The 16919-nt window shown below is 46.3% G+C and overlaps 1 protein-coding gene across 1 annotated transcript in view; it reads left to right on the top strand.

Moving 5' to 3' along the window:
* Positions 1-16919, top strand: part of LOC115094176 (INO80 complex subunit E-like) — a 46182-nt gene that overhangs the window by 12869 nt on the left and 16394 nt on the right. The window contains exons 3-6 of the mRNA XM_029606949.1: positions 13461-13531; positions 13781-13833; positions 14068-14143; positions 15296-15410. Coding sequence (XP_029462809.1) covers positions 13461-13531; positions 13781-13833; positions 14068-14143; positions 15296-15410 — 315 coding nt within the window. The remainder of the gene's footprint in view (positions 1-13460; positions 13532-13780; positions 13834-14067; positions 14144-15295; positions 15411-16919) is intronic.

The raw sequence follows: 16919 nt of genomic DNA, 5'->3' as shown, positions 1-16919 counted from the left end.
CCTATTCTACCAAAGATGGGTCAAAATAACGTCAGACAATTGGGTCCTATCCATCATCCGAGAGGGATACTACCTGGACTTCCACAGCATCCCCCCAGACAAGTTTGTGATTTCTCCATGCCACGACCCCTCCAAGAGGAAGGCAGTGGAAACCACACTATCAAAGCACCTCGCCCTAAAGGCATTAACACCAGTGCCCACGCACCAACAAAATTCTGGGCACTATTCCCGCTTCCGCATGGAAACCCTGCGTTCGGTCATAAAGGCGGTACAACCGGGAGAATTCATGACCTCCCTGGATCTGTCAGAAGCCTATCTCCACATATCGATCCATCACATCCATCAGCGTTTCCTACGCTTCGCAATATTGGGCCATCACTACCAGTTCCAGGCCCTACCATTCGGGCTAGCTATGGCTCCCCGAACATTCACCAAGATCATGCTGGTTGTAGCAGCGACACTGACGAAAGAAGGAATCCTCGTGCACCCACACCTGGACGATTGGCTGATCAGAGCGAAATCGCCAGAGGAAAGCTATCAAGCAACCACCAGAGTCAAGGAACTACTGCAGAGCCTCGGGTGGGTCGTCAACACACCCAAGAGCCACCTGCAGCCCTCCCAATCCCTATACTGGGAGTCCGGTTCGACACCAAATGAACAAGGTCACCCTTCCCCCTACAAGGAGAAGGAGATTGATGGAACAACTACGAGCATTGTTGAACTCCACTCCTCCCACAGCATGGGACTATCTCCAAGTCCTCGGACTCATGGCATCAACCATAGAAGTCGTCCCGTGGGCAAAGGCCCACATGCGGCTCCTACAACATTCCCTACTATCACGGTGGAACCCGATGTCTCAAAACTACTCCGCCTCCCTCCGGCTACTGGCGAAGGTTCGGAACCAGCTACAATGGGGGCTACAAGAAGACCATCTGAACGAGGGAAACAAGCCTTCCCCATCGGAATGGACCTTGCTCACCACAGATGCGAGCCAGGAGCTAACAGCGCAAGGGCAATGGGACCAAGAAGAGTCGGCATGGAACATAAACCAACTGGAAGCCCGAGCAGTCAGACTAGCCTGCCTACGGTTCAGTCACAGACTTCGGGGCAAATACGGTCAGAGTCATGTCGGACAACGCCACAACAGTGGCCTACATCAACCACCAGGGGGGAACCAGAAGCCAGCAGGTGTCTCTAGAAATAGAGCCCCTAATGACGTGGGCAGAAATCAAACCTACAAGGGATATCAGCCTCCACATCGTGGGAAAAGACAACGTCACTGTGAACAACCTCAGCAGAGAGAGTCTGGATCCAGAGGAATGGACACTGTCTACAGCAGCCTTCAAGCAGATAGTAAACCACTGGGGAACCTCAGCCATGGATCTTCTGGCAACCGGATCCAACACCCGGGTTCCCAAGTTCTTCAGCTGAAGATGGGAACCACTGTCCCAGGGAATCACGCCCTTGTCCAGACCTGGCCACAGGAGGACCTACTGTACGCCTTCCCTCCATGGCCACTACTGGGCGGAATCATCCACAAGATAGAACACCACAGAGGGCTGGTACTTCTAGTGGCCCCGGACTGACCAAGAAGACCATGGTACGCGGACATACGAAGACTTCTGGCGGGAAACCCTCTAAGCCTACCTCCACACAGGGCTCTACTCCAGCAAGAACCGATCCTCCACGAAGACCCAACGAGATTCTCGCTTACGGTCTGGCCATTGAGAGGTCTTGCCTGAAAAAGAGTGGATACTCAGGACCAGTGATTGACACACTGCTACAAGCACGCAAGTTCTCCACCTCCTTAACATATATACGAGTATGGAGAATATTCGAAGCCTGGTGTGAGGACCACGACATCCTTCCACTGACAATCAAAATCTCCATGATCCTGGAATTTCTGCAGGACGGCGTGAACAAAGGGTTGTCCCTCAATTCCGTCAAGGTGCAACTGGCCGCCCTGGCCAGCTTCAGACTCAGGGTGGCCGACACCAGCCCAGCGGCCCACCCAGACATCTCCCACTTCTTAAAAGGGGTCAAGCACATTTGGCCACCTCTAAAGTGGCCAGTACCCTTATGGAATCTCAATCTAGTGTTAGACTTTCTAGCGGGAGCTTTGCTCAGACCAGCTCACGGTCTGTCCCTATGGCTCCTGACCTTGAAGACTGCGTTCCTCATGGCAATCTGCTCAGCCCGTTGAATCTCCGAACTTCAAGCACTATCTTCCCAGGAGCCGTTCCTCAGATTCATGCCGGGATCCATACAGCTGCGCACTGTACCCTCCTTCCTGCCAAAGGTGGTTTCTCTCTTCCATCTAAATCAAACCATCTCGCTGCCATCTCCAGACGAGCATAAGGACTTGGAAGACTCACGCCTTCTTGCCACCTGAATGTCGGCAGACTCTTAGTCCGATACTTGGAAAGATCGGAACCTGTACGAAAGACGGACCATCTATTCGTTCTTCACAGTGGGACGAAGCAAGGGGATGCGGTCTCGTGGGCAACCATAGCCCGCTGGATCAAAGAAGTAATCATGGCGGCCTACGTAGAGGCAGGCAAGCTTCCACCTCTACAAGTCAAGGCCCATTCCACAAGAGCCCAGGCAGTGTCCTGGGCAGAAACCAAGATGCTGTCACCCGCAGAGATCTGTCGGGCGGCAACGTGGTCCTCCATCCACACCTTCTCGAGATTTTATTGCCTGGATGTTCAGGCCAAGGAGGACACAGCATTCGCAAGGGCAGTATTAAATGGGCCACGGGCAGCCTCCTACCTGGTTCGGGAGTAGCTTTTGTACATCCCATTAGTCCTGAGTCTTCTGCTACACGCTAGGAAATGTAGAAATTACTTACCTGATAATTTCATTTTCCTTAGTGTAGACAGATGGACTCAGCACCCTGTCCATGGCTGCCCTCGTAATCAAGAATCCTCAGGGGAACCTCCCCCCGAGGAAGCAACACAAGCATGGGTAAGGCCAGCCTCTTAATCTCTAGTCGGATGCCCATATTATCCAGGTGTTGGCGCTTTCCTCGGTTGAGTGCCCTGGCGGTCTCAGCTAGAAACCATGTCACACCAATCCCAAGTAATCAAGTTACTCCAAGTTAATCCAAAATTATCCAAACAACATATATCCATAATTGCTTTTCGAGGAGAAAACTGAAGAGCAGAGCCTCCGGCATGGGTATATGTATGCTGACGTCAGATTGAAATCTGACTCCGTCTCTCAACTGCTAATCAGGAGCACCACTATACCCATTGGTCCTGAGTCCATCTGTGTACACCTAAGGAAAATGAAATTATCAGGTAAAGTAATTTCGTACAATGCCTCCGTATTGCCCTCCATGGTGAGACCGCACCTTGAATACTGTGTACAATTCTGGTCGCCGCATCTCAAAAAAGATATAATTGTGATGGAGAAGGTACAGAGAAGGGCTACCAAAATGATAAGGGGAATGGAACACCTCCCCTATGAGGAAAGACTAAAGAGGTTAGGACTTTTCAGCTTGGAGAAGAGACGGCTGAGGGAGGATATGATAGAGGTATTTAAAATCATGAGAGGTCTAGAACGGGTAGATGTGAATCGGTTATTTACTCTTTCGGATAATAGAAAGACTAGGGGGCACTCCATGAAGTTAGCATGTGGCACATTTAAAACTAATCGGAGAAAGTTCTTTTTTACTCAATGCACAATTAAACTCTGGAATTTGTTGCCAGAGGATGTGGTTAGTGCAGTTAGTATAGCTGTGTTTAAAAAAGGATTGGATAAGTTCTTGGAGGAGAAGTCTATTACCTGCTATTAATTAAGTTGACTTAGAGAATAGCCACTGCTATTACTAGCAACAGTAACATGGAATAGACGTAGTTTATGGGTACTTGCCAGGTTCCTATGGCCAGGATTGGCCACTGTTGGAAACAGGACACTGGGTTTGATGGATCCTTGGTCTGACCCAGTATGGCATGTTCTTATGTTCGTAACCCTTTTGTTATTTTCAATTAAGTTTATTAAAAAAAAAGAGAGAGAGAAACTTGATTGGGCGGAGGCTCGGTTGGTTTCTCCGCAGGAGATTTGCAGAGCGGGCAATTTTGAAGGCGCTGCATATCTTTGTGAGGCATTACTGGCTGTATTTGGGGGATCCGAACTCCCCGGTATTTTGGCGAAAGTGTCTTGTGAGCGGGACTCTCCAGGTCCCACCTTAAGGAAGAAGCTTTGGTACATCCCAGGTGTCTGGACTGATCCAGGTACATACAGGGAAAGGAAAATTGGTTCTTATCTGCTAATTTTCATTCCTGTAGTACCACGGATCAGACCAGAACCCACCCGGTCTTGGAGGGGGAGAATCCTCCGCTCAGCTGTAATTTTTTCGGCATATGCCTTCTGTTCGGTTGTTCACAATTTACTAGTTTTACAAATTTTTATCAAGTTTTTGCACATAATTTTTTTTGCTTGGATACATATCAATACTGAGGAAGTGCAGGTGGCACCAGAGCTTATCAAGCAGTGTCAGTTAAACTTTGTCTCCATCTGCTGGCAGGGATGAATAAACCCAGGAGTCTGGACTGATCCATGGTACTATAGGAACGAAAATTAGCAGGTAAGCACCAATTTTCCTATCCAGCCTGCATGTGTGACGCACATGAAAGGCATGATACAGGCCGCAACAAACATCCTATCAGGCCTGTGGGGGGAGGCGTTCGCACCTTATTGCAACCGCACTTTGCGCTGTGTCCGGGAGGGCTCATTGAGGCACTAGGATGTTTGGGCGATGCGCATATGTGGGTCGTGCAGAAGCGTGTTGCTGACCGTGAATCATGGCAAACATCTTGTCTGGCCTGCAGGGTAAAGCATTTGCACCTTAATGTGGCCACACTCTGCCATGAGGCAATGTGATGTTTGAGCGGCGGGCATTTGTGGAGCGTGCAATAGCATAATTTTAGCTGTGGACCGTGGAAACATTCGGTCTGGCCTGTGTGAAAAGCGTTTGTGCCTTAATACAGCTGCACTCTTCCCTGACGGTGTCTCCTGGGGCAAAGGAGTCTCTTCGGAGACTGAAGGGAGATGATTTCTCCGATCTTTGCATGCTTCATGGATGCAGTCAGTGGCAGCCATGGTAGTCTCCACGTGATAGGAGACCGAATGGTTCAGGAAGACCAGAGGTTCCCAACTTCCACGGTATCCATGGATTCAGATTTCTCCTGAAGCCTGGGTTCATGTGGGGGGAGCCAACGGAGGAGATGGTAGCTAGTTTTCACCATGGAGTCTGAGTCCTTCTCCACGGACTTTGCCTTGTGCCCTTATTTGACTTTTTTTTTTTGGCCAGACTAGGAACAGGAAGAAAAGCAGCCACCTGTTCACAAGGTTGGCACCCGACGGAAGTGCCTACATGGAAAGCGGCTGTTTTTTTTGTTCGCACTGTAGGCCCTGGGGGGGGGGGGGGGGGGTGCTTAGGCAATGTTTAAAGGGACCTTCTTGAACAGGAGGGGGACATTTTAAAGATTCTGAATCCCCTCAGGAGGTGCTTGTGGAGTACCTAGGGGGAAGGGTCTAGGGTCCATCTGGGGAATGGTGTTCCAGATGCGGACAGGACCTCTGTAGGTTCAGGAGGAGACCCCGGTGGGAAAAGGATGTCCCTAGAGGGGACTGCTCTTTCTGGACAAAGGGGGTACACCCTTTCATCTCTCAGGTTTTGAACAAATGGTAGATTACGGTCATGCATGAGGATTTGAACAATGAAGGGAGAACCTGGTCCTGGAAGGGATGCAGGGTTCCCTAGAGATGTGTTCCTGTGACAATAATGGTAAGGAAACTGATACTCTGGAAGGCAATAGCAAAGTTTCCTCCTTTGTCGGAGGAGAGCTTGGAGCTCCTGAGGCTGCTGGCGGTGGCCAAGAAGACTTCCGTTCTTGTAAGGGGGTCAGCAGCATTTAAGGAAGCTTCAGACTGGAGGTTGGAGAGGTTCGAGCTGGTGGCCTTGAGTCTTCCAGTGTCTATTTGCAGTAGCTGGATGCAACCAGCCTGCTTTTCCTGGGTGCAGAAGATACAGAAGTAAGTCGCTGATTCTAGGCATGCAGCCCACTTGGAAAGCAGGGCGGCCTATATGACAGATGTGCTGTATGGTTTTGTAGGCCTTCGCCAGAAATATGAGTTCTGCGGTGACAGCTCGGAGGGGCCTAAGTTGCAGCTTGGTGAACACTGGAGGATAGGAAGACTGGCAAGAGAGGTGTCAGAGATGCAAGAAGATGCAGTCTCCACAGGAATGCTTCCTTTTCCTCGCAAGGCTAGGATGGCAGCAGTCCTTTCAGAGGACACTTAGGTCTGACCATGATAATTCTGGTCGAGGGGCTGGAGGAAATGAGGTGTCACAATGAGGCAGGTCTAGCCCCCCTTCTCTGTGGAGACCATCAGAGGGAGATTGACTTTCTTCTTAAGAAGAATGGTTCAAGATCATAACAGATCAGGAGGTTCTGGAGGGTGATAGGAGGCAACTACTGTACGTAGTGTTTCTCTGGATGTTCTGCTGACAGAGGAGTACCTTCATATTTCCATTCGGAAGGACCGTTGGATGTTTCTTCGGTTCATGGTGCTGGGACAGCGTTTCCTTTTCCGGGTTCTGCCGTTCAGCTTGGCCACAACCCCACAAACCTTCACGAAAGTGATGATAGTGATGGCAGCACATTGCGAAGGGATTTTGGATTCACCCATATCTGGATGATTGGCTCATTCAAATGAAGATGCAAGAGGAGTGCCTTCGGTCGTTCCAGTGAGTTTTGAACTCCTTACAGTCGCTGGACTGGGTGATAGATGTGGTGAATAGTCACTTAGTGCCAATCCAGTCGTTGGAGTATCTGGGGGCACTTTTTGATGCCCAGAGGGGCAGGGTGTTCCTGACCTTGATCGGGTTGTCAGAGTTACAGGCGTAGGTAACTCGTCTGCTTCGTTTGTCGGTGACAATGGTTTGGGACTATTTGCAGGTCCTAGGGTCCATGGCTTCCACGTTGAATTTGGTTCTGTGGGCCTTCGTACACATGAGACTGTTGTTCAAGCGCTCTTGTCCAGGTGGCTGGTTCTCGGACAATGCGACGACAGTAGCATACATCAATCGGCAAAGAGGGATGAGGAGTCACGTGGTGGCTCTGGAAGCTCAACAATTGTTTGGGCGGAAAGTCATCTCGAGGAATGGGTGGCTTCTCATGTTGCAGATGCGGACAATGTGCAAGCATAATTCCTCTGCCGACAGCAAATGGATCCGAGAAAGTGGTTTGAATCTTACCTAAGCAACAGATGTTTCCAAGTACAAATCAAAAACACACGATCTGACAAAATCAAACTACAAACAGGAGTCCCACAGGGATCAGCCATGTCCACAACCTTCTTTAACATTTACCTCCTCCCAATATGTCACTTATTCGCAGGACTTGGAATAATACACTACATATATGCAGACGATATACAACTACTGTTACCCATCGTAAACACCATTGAAGAAACAATGAAACTAGTCAATATAAGAACATAAGAACATGCCATACTGGGTCAGACCAAGGGTCCATCAAGCCCAGCATCCTGTTTCCAGGCCATAAGAACCTGGCAAGTACCCAAAAACTAAGTCTATTCCATGTTACCGTTGCTAGTAATAGCAGTGGCCATTTTCTAAGTCAACTTAATTAATAGCAGGTAATGGACTTCTCCTCCAAGATCTTATCCAATCCTTTTTTAAACACAGCTATACTAACTGCACTAACCACATCCTCTGGCAACAAATTCCAGAGTTTAATTGTGCATTGAGTAAAAAAGAACTTTCTCCGATTAGTTTTAAATGTGCCACATGCTAACTTCATGGAGTGCCCCCTAGTCTTTCTATTATCCGAAAGAGTAAATAACCGATTCACATCTACCCGTTCTAGACCTCTCATGATTTTAAACACCTCTATCATATCCCCCCTCAGCCGTCTCTTCTCCAGGCTGAAAAGTCCTAACCTCTTTAGTCTTTCCTCATAGGGGAGGTGTTCCATTCCCCTTATCATTTTGGTAGCCCTTCTCTGTACCTTCTCCATCGTAATTATATCTTTTTTGAGATGGCGGCGACCAGAATTGTACACAGTATTCAAGGTGCGGTCTCACCATGGAGTGATACAGCGGCATTATGACATTTTCCGTTTTATTCACCATTCCTTTTCTAGTAATTCCCAACATTCTGTTTGCTTTTTTGACTGCCGCAGCACACTGAACTGACTATTTCAATGTGTTATCCACTATGACGCCTAGATCTCTTTCTTGGGTTGGAGCACCTAATATGGAACCTAACAATGTGTAACTATATCATGGGTTATTTTTCCCTATATGTATCACCTTGCACTTATCCACATTAAATTTCATCTGCCATTTTGATGCCAAATTTTCCAGTCTTACAAGGTCTTCCTGCAATTTATCACAATCTGCTTGTGATTTAACTACTCTGAACAATTTTGTATCATCTGCAAATTTGATTCTCACTTGTCGTATTTGTTTCCAGATCATTTATAAATATATTGAAAAGTAAGGGTCCCAAAACAGATCCCTGAGGCACTCCACTACTCACTCCCTTCTACTGAGAAAATTGTCCATTTAATCCTACTCACTGTTTCCTGTCTTTTAGCCAGTTTGCAATCCACGAAAGGATATTGCCACCTGTCCCATGACTTTTTACTTTTCCTAGAAGCCTCTCATGAGGAACTTTGTCAAACGCCTTCTGAAAATCCAATTATATTACATCTACCGGTTCACCTTTATCCACATGTTTATTAACTCCTTCAAAAAAGTGAAGCAGATTTGTGAGGCAAGACTTGCCTTGGGTAAAGCCATGTTGACTTTGTTCCATTAAACCATGTCTTTCTGTATGTTCTGTGATTTTGATGTTTCGAACACTTTCTACTATATTTCCTGGCACTGAAGTCAGGCTAACTGGTCTGTAGTTTCTCGGATCACCCCTGGAGCCCTTTTTAAATATTGGGGTTACATTTGCTATCCTTGAAATAATCAAACAGCTCCTAAACGAAATGGAACTGGTAATAAACATTGACAAAACGGAATTCTTACATCTAGAACGGAAAAAAAAAATACTCCGTTCAACCTACAATTGCAATCGAAAATAATCAAACCGTGGAGTTAGCAATAAAAGTACGGAATCTAATAGTAATTATCGACCCTGAGCTAAATATGAAACACATTTCACAGAAATTAAAAGGTTACGCCAAACTAATGGTCCTTAGACTGAAATCCCTGCTAATGCTGAACAATTTTTGTACAGTTCTACAAGCAATGATTTTCGCAAGCACAGACTACTATAACTTTCTGCTATTAGGGCTACCTCAAGTTACCATTAGACCACTACAAATATTGCAAAATTCTGCCGCTAGAATTTTGACAGGCAAAAAGAAGACACCACATTACAGGAACAGTTGCTGAACTACACTGGCTCCCAATCGAACAAAGAATATAATACAAGGCATTGTGTATAATCCAAAAACTAATCCATGATGAAAAGGCCGACTGGCTTAACACAGCACTGCACGTACACGTTCCACACAGAAACCTGAGATCCGCAAACAAGGCACTACTAACTGTTCCTTCTGTTAAATCACCACGCCTCACGCAAGTAAGGGAGAGAGCGCTATCGCTGGCTGGACCTGTTCTATGGAACTCCAAGCCACTCGAAATAAGACTACAGTGAAATCTGAAGCTATTTAAAACCAATCTGAAAACCTGGCTTTTTAAACAAGCTTTTTATAAAGACAAAGAGAAGGATGAAAACAATCGATAGATAAGGTAGCACTAAGCAATCAGTTTTTTTCATTTATGACTCCAAATAGATATTAAATGTAGACTTGAACCACGTAAAAGTTACCTAACCAACGTATAAACTCTAATTTACACCTAGTTTCTCTTATTAAAAATATGTTACCGTTCTATGTTGGCACATGTTTAATTTGTAATCTATACCAATCATATTTGTATTTTGTGCCTTTATGAAAACCGTTGTGATGGTGAACTAACTTAACGACGGTATAGAAGAGTTTTTAAATAAATAAATAAATAAATAAAAGTTGTCCCAGGAAGTTTGAGATCACATCTGTGCCCAGTGGGGCATTTTCCCAGCTGGATCTCATGGCAACGTGTGCCAACGCAAAGACAGCAAGGTTTTTTCAGTCACTGAAGAGAAGTTGGCGCAGTGGATCTAGCTGCTGTTCTCTTCCTGGCCACTTGTCAATCAAGTTCTGCAGTGCATAGAGTCATATCCAGGGATGCGGGTGCTAGTGGCACCGGAATGGCCGTGACGATCATGGTGTGCGGATCTGATACATTTCTCAGTAGAGGGACCCCTCAGGTTAGCCCACAAGCCAGGCTTGCTTCAGCAGGGTCCCATATTTTTAGGCTCGGGAGGATCACTTCTAGCTCACGGCTTCACTTTGGGAGGCGGTGGTTGTGCCTAAATGCTATTCGGAACTAGTTATTTGCACACTCCTCTAAGCTCGGAGGTCCTCTATATCCCTGGCATATATCAGGGTCTGGAGGGTTTTTTCTGAGTCATGGTATTTGCAACAGTGATTGGATCTCCTGGCTGGGGATATTCCTCCTATTTTAGTTTTTTTGTTGCAGCAGGGATTGGCTAAGCACTGACCTATAGTTTGCTACGCGTTCCGGTGTTCATCTTGGGTTCCCTTAGGGGCAAGTTGTGGGGGAGGTTTTTTGGCCTTTCATCATGAGGTGGTTCAGTTCTTGAAGGGGGTTAGGCATTTGTGCCCTCCAGTTCAGAAGTTATGCCCAGATTGGAACCTCAGTTTAGTTCTGCGAGTGTTCTGTGGTGTTCCTTTGAGCCTTTAAGAAGAGCGACTTTGAAGGACCTGACTTTGAAGACAGAGTTTCTGGTGGCCATATGTTTGGCTAGAAGGATTTCAGAACTACAAGTGTTGTCTTGCAGAGATCCTTTTTTGGTATCTATAATGACGGTATCGTTGCGTACGGTGCCCTGTTTCTTATTAAAGATAGTGTCTTTTCATGTTCATCAGACGGTGGATCTTCAGGTCTTCCGGAGTGGTCTAAGGATACCCCTCAGAATAGCAAGCTGCATCTTTGGATTCTGTGGCACTATCTGAAGATTACTAATATTTTCGTTAATCAGATCACCTTTTTGGTGTTGCTCGGTGACATGAAGAAAGGGGATAAGGCTTCTAAAGCATCGAATCCTTGTTGGTTGAAGGAGGCCATTTGCTCTGCTTATATTGTAAGGGTCTCACTGTTCCAGTGAAACTGAAATCACATTCTACAGGAGCACAGATGGCCTCCTGGACAGGGTGTCAGTTGTTGTTTTCTCAGGAGATTTGTAGGGCTACAGTGTGGTCCTCAATTTTATACTTTCACCAAGCTTTACCATTTGCACATCTGGGCGCAGGTTGAGGCATCCTTTGGTGAGAGTGTTCTTCATGTGAGTCTTTCAGGTTCCTGCCCAGTTATAGGGGTGCTTGGGTACATTCCACTTGTCTGGCCTGATCTGGGTATGTATTACACCATAATCAGAGGAATAATGAACAGAATATTAATCATTTCTTATCTTTTTAATCTGGTTATTAACAAAGGCTCTTTAACAAACCAATATCCTTGAGACACTATCAGCATCAAATATTTTTATCATTATGACTTTATTTTGCCCCATACAATGTTAATTTTCAAACCCATAAATGTCACCATATTATATAAACGACGCACATGCATTACCCATCATTCATACTATAATCCATACATACTCATATACACACTCATACTCATATATAAAATCCATATCACAAAGGAATAATTCCCTAAACATCTACTAAAACGTACTTCCTCTAAAATCTACTGCTAATTGTATGCCCAAAGCTAATAGGTTCAAAGTCTTTAGAAATCCAGTGTTAATTCCAACCACTGACGATCAGTCAGTGGTTGGAATAAGCCTGTCCCCTTATTTTGCTTCTGGATGCTAAGAATGCAGTTTTTGTGAAGATAGGTTAACCAGGATTAGAAGTTTTCATTACCCTGGAGGTTGGGATTCCAGATTTATAAGGGGGCTCCAACTTTGATTCTCTGCTCACCCCAGATGGAAAATCATTTGGATTGTTGGGAGTAGATACCTTGGCTTGGGTACAGGTCCGTACTGAGGGACTGCAGGTGGCACCCTCGGTTAAGTAGCAGTGCCTCAAAGTTTTGTTCTCTGCTCCATCTGCTGGTAGGGACGCAAAGCCAACTTTTGTCTGGCTTGATCTGTGATATTCCAGGAATGAAAATTAGCAGATAAGAACCAATTTTCCTTTACAACCCAGTAAAGGGAGGGTTTTTTAAATTTAAATATTTTCTTCCTGGTTTTAATTTCTATGCTAAAACATTTTAGTGAACATTAAGAGGCCTGTTTACTTCCAGGCATAGCATGCCTAGCCCTGTCCTTGCAGTCATAAAGAGCCATCAAGATCCAAGTCCCTGTGGCCCTCCTCTCTCCTGCCCCTCACCAAGAGAAACCCCCAGAATCATCTAGGGGTATAAAGTAAGAGTAGTGCCCCCAACTACACACGTGCTTCCACTTTGAAAATGAGGTCAATCCTTCGGGTACACAGTATGCATGGTCTTTTTCCCAGTATGGATAATTTTGAAAATTGCTCCCATAAAGATGTGGAGCTTTTATAATGGGTCTTATACATTTTAACCCACTGTCCTATATCACCAAGATCTTCCCACTCTGTCAGTACCTCCTTACGGTACAACTCCATCTTACCCTGACCTACGTGTGACCCAATTCTGATTTCTGGTCATCACTGGGTCTCGGGTAACCATCTGCTATAATATTATAAGTACTTTCCCAAAGTACCTGAGCCAGCGTTGTCCCCTCCCTTGTGGATTCTGTTGCTATTTGCCTGAAGAGAAACACTTGAAGGCTATCTGGGATCTGTCTTCTGTTTCTGCCGTTGAGATGCTAGTGGTTAGAGCAGAGGGCTAAGGACCAGGGAAGCCAGGGTTCAAATCCTGATGACTCTTTCCTTGTGACCTTGAGTAAGTCACTTCACCCTTCATTGCCTCAGAAACAAACTTAGAATGTAAACCTGCTGGGGACAGGGAAAATACCTACTGAACCTGAATGTAACTTGCCTTGAGTTACTAATGAAAAGGAATGAGCTAAATACACAACTAAAATAAATACCTAAATATCCCAATAACATTTCTTTTGAATTGCAATCTTTTGTACGTCTTTGACCAAATCTACATTCAACTCTTCTGCCTGTGCTGGAGTAATATAGATCACACAGTCTTCCATCACATGTCATTATTATCCTTTGTGTTTCACTAGTCCCATGGATTATCTCCTATTGCACACTTGCCACCAGTTACTGTCCACAACTCCTATCACATATCTCTCACCATTCACAAACATGCTGACAGGCTGACCTTATGTGGCTCTGCAGGAGCAGGAGTGTTTCCAGGAAGAGTTGAGGAAGGCCCAGAGGAAGCTGCTGAAAGTCTCTCGGGACAAGAGGTAAATCCCAAGAACACGCTTTTTTTTTATTTTTTTATTTTCAATGTTTCCTATTCATGTCCCTTTAGGCCTGATAAAGACTTTTTTTTTCCCTTTGTCCGTATCCCTCTTTTCTTCCAGCCTGTAGCACACTAGCTATGCCTCTCCTTGTCTCTGACTGTCTCTGCTTCTGGACTAGTATGTTTTCCATTTTCTCTCACCTGGAGCACTCCCAGAATAACTCTGCTTTGCCTGTTTTTTTTTTGCCAGCTTTCTTCTGGACCGTCTCTTGCAGTATGAGGCCGTGGATGAAGGCTCTTCAGGTAAAAAGGATATGGGAACCCCTTTCAATTCCAATTAGTAGCATAAAGATAAACCCCCGGCCTCCCATGCTGACAGCACAGTTGAAACCTTAACCCACCTTGCACAGCACGGAGGCAAAAACCTGTCAACATTTTATACAGTGTTCTTCAAGGAAGGGAGCTGTGTTTCACTGAGACAATATAAATAAGTTAATGAAAATATAGGTAATCATCAATAATCTGTTTGTGTTTCAGACTCTGATGCCACAGCCTCATCAGAAAACAGTGATGGAGAGGGTCCTAAATTCCTAGACACTCCAACTCTGAAGCGGTAAAGAGAACTTATTCTGTCTATGTGCCTCTGTTCTAATTCCAGTTCTGCCACGGATTCTCTGTGTAACCTTGGGACAAGTCATGTTTGTGGTCTGTTCCTCTCCCCTCCCCCACCCTTAATCTCCATTTTTGCATCTCCTTCCCCAGATGGCATGCTTTAAGTGGCTTTGGGGAAACCTCACTGGCCCAAGGGCTGCCACCTCCAAGGCATGCCCTCGGTTTTGCACTTTGGGGCCGATGCAATACAGTGCACTCAGCCGAGCGCACTGTTTAACCCACACTTCTTAATCCCCTTATGCAATAAGGGGATCAACGCCTCCATAACAAGCAGCCATCACGCAGCAAAACTAATAGCATCATTACATGCAAATGCATGTTGATGAGGCTATTAGTGAATCACCGGCAATGCCCTCCCCAAAAAAAAGTGAGTCTAAAACGCACAATTTTATGCTCAAAAGTTGTACAGAAAAGCAGAAAATACTGCTTTTCTGTACATCCTCCTACTTAATATTGTTGCGATATTAAGTAGGAGGAACAAAAACTTTGAAACAGGTTCGGGAAATGGACGCTCAGTTAACAAGCATCCGTTTCCCGAATCCCTGGCTATGCGCCGATTAGGAAAACAGACACTGATAAATTCGGCGTCCGTTTTTTAAACCGATGGACAGCCAACTGCTCGCGGGCTCCCGCTGTGAAGGAGGCACTAGGAGTGTACAAGCGACCCTACTGCCTCCTTGATAACGCGACCCCTAATTTAAATGTTGCATGGCGCCCCCAGGAGGGGTGCCTGGGGGGGATGTTAGGAAAGTGGGCACTGAACATTCAGCGCCTGCTTTCAATGCCTTTTGATTGCATCGGCCCCTTTGGCTGGTGGTCTCCTCCACAGTCGTGTCTGCTGACTTCCCTCCCTGGGCTTGAGCATACCAACTCTGTACCTTCACCATCCCCAACAGACAGATTACCAGAACGGGGATCTCCCATGCTGCAGCCTGGCTCAAACTGCTTTATCTCCTGTTGCCTTTGTTTGCCCAGCCGTAACTGGGTAATAGAACAATTACATTGTTGTTTCTTTCCTCTCTGTCTCCAGCTCCCTGCACCCCTTGCTGTACTACCAATACCTGATAACCTTTCTTGGTGTTCCTTTCTGCAGGAAGAGGAGCCCCCAGCTGAGTGGGGCAGCCTCTCCTTCTTCCGGCCTCTCCCTGCAGACATCGACTGGTTATCCCTTGCAGCCCTCAGTGGCCCCGTCGCCTTACCTTTCTTCTGTGAGTACCTTACCAACTTCCCTGTGGACCTGTTAGTATATCCAACAGACGCGTACACACAAGCTTTTCCATTTCCTATTTCCCATATCAGCGTGGGATAATAGAATCTCTGTCTCTCAAGCACCTGCCACCTGAAAAGACACAATACAGCCCACCAAGGCAGCTTGGGTATGCCGTGCCAGCATACAACACAGCCAACTCAACTTCATGGAGGAGGTGGGTGATATTGGGAAGCAGCCATGTTTAGCATTGGCAATAGAACCATAGATAGATGATTTATTATAGTTTCAAGGTGAAGGAAAAATGACCACATTGCCTGCTGGCCCATAGATTGCTCTGTACAGCCTTCTCAACTTAAAATTTGCACCGACATAGGCAGTATTTGTATCCACTATTCAATATGTCTGACCTAACTTCATGGTAAAGGAAAGACAGCTATGTTACATGTTCCAGTACATTCCCAGATGAGTCCAGACTCCTGGGTTTTGTACCCCTGCCAGCAGATGGAGACAGATAAAGTTTTATTGAAACTGCTATATAACTTAGTGCCACCTGTGGTCCCTCATTATTTTTCTGTCTCCAGCAGATGGCAGATAGTGCAAAACCTGTAGTCTGAAGAAAAAAAAAATTGTTTGGAAAAGGAAGAGAACGGTTTTCAAGTGGATGCTCCTGGGAGTTGAAAGGTCCTGATGGGGCTATCCTCCCTGGTTGAGGCAGATGAGCAGGGGGTTGGTGACCTTTCTTTAGCTCGCTTCAAGTACCGTGGAGCTGATATCTGGTGGTCCAGATCCCTCAGCTCACATGAAGCAGTGGTGTGACCGGCTGGTGATCTTTTCTCATTCATGCAGGAAGCGGGGAAGTATTTATTTATTTGTTTATCTTCCCTTGTTCATCGTGCTTGCTGAAGTTTTAAAAAAGAAAGAAAAGTTCCTTTCCCTGTTAGGGAGCATGGCACAACTCTGGGTTCCTGTTGAGGGGACCAGGGGCAGTTATTGTGCAGCAGGCAGGTCTCCCAGTGCCTGTTTCTAGCACCACTGAAACTTGGCTCCAGCCTCCAGCATCACTCTCATAGTCAGAGACTATGCTGCATCCTTCGGGTTGCTGGGCCTGCGGGGGGTCGCGATCGTGGCTCAAAAGACAAAATTTATGTGCTCACTGTGCTTCAGGAGGGGAAAGTGCATCGACAGGACCCTCCCCTTGGGATTCCTCTGCATCTTTGGAGCACCGCGCCAGATCTCCTCCCGGGGCCTCTATCCCCAGCACGAGGGGGACATTGTTCATTTTGGATGCTGCCACGTGGTCGGCCATGCAGTTTTCTGTGGTTTCGGGGGGGGGCGGGTGCGAGTCTTTGCCACTGCACCTGTCCCTAGCTATGTCAGGTCCTGGCATAGGTCAGGAAGATTTAGAGGTGGAGGATTTCCTTCTGATTGCTGGGCCCATGGGAGTTGGTGCCTTCCAGGCTCAGGATTCAAATAACTCTCAAGTGCTTTCTTCTGAGTTTGTTGTTCT

The sequence above is a fragment of the Rhinatrema bivittatum genome, chromosome 6 (genome assembly GCF_901001135.1).
Source record: "Rhinatrema bivittatum chromosome 6, aRhiBiv1.1, whole genome shotgun sequence".
In the NCBI taxonomy this organism is placed as follows: Eukaryota; Metazoa; Chordata; class Amphibia; order Gymnophiona; family Rhinatrematidae; genus Rhinatrema; species Rhinatrema bivittatum.
This window is presented reverse-complemented; position numbering and strand designations above follow the sequence as displayed.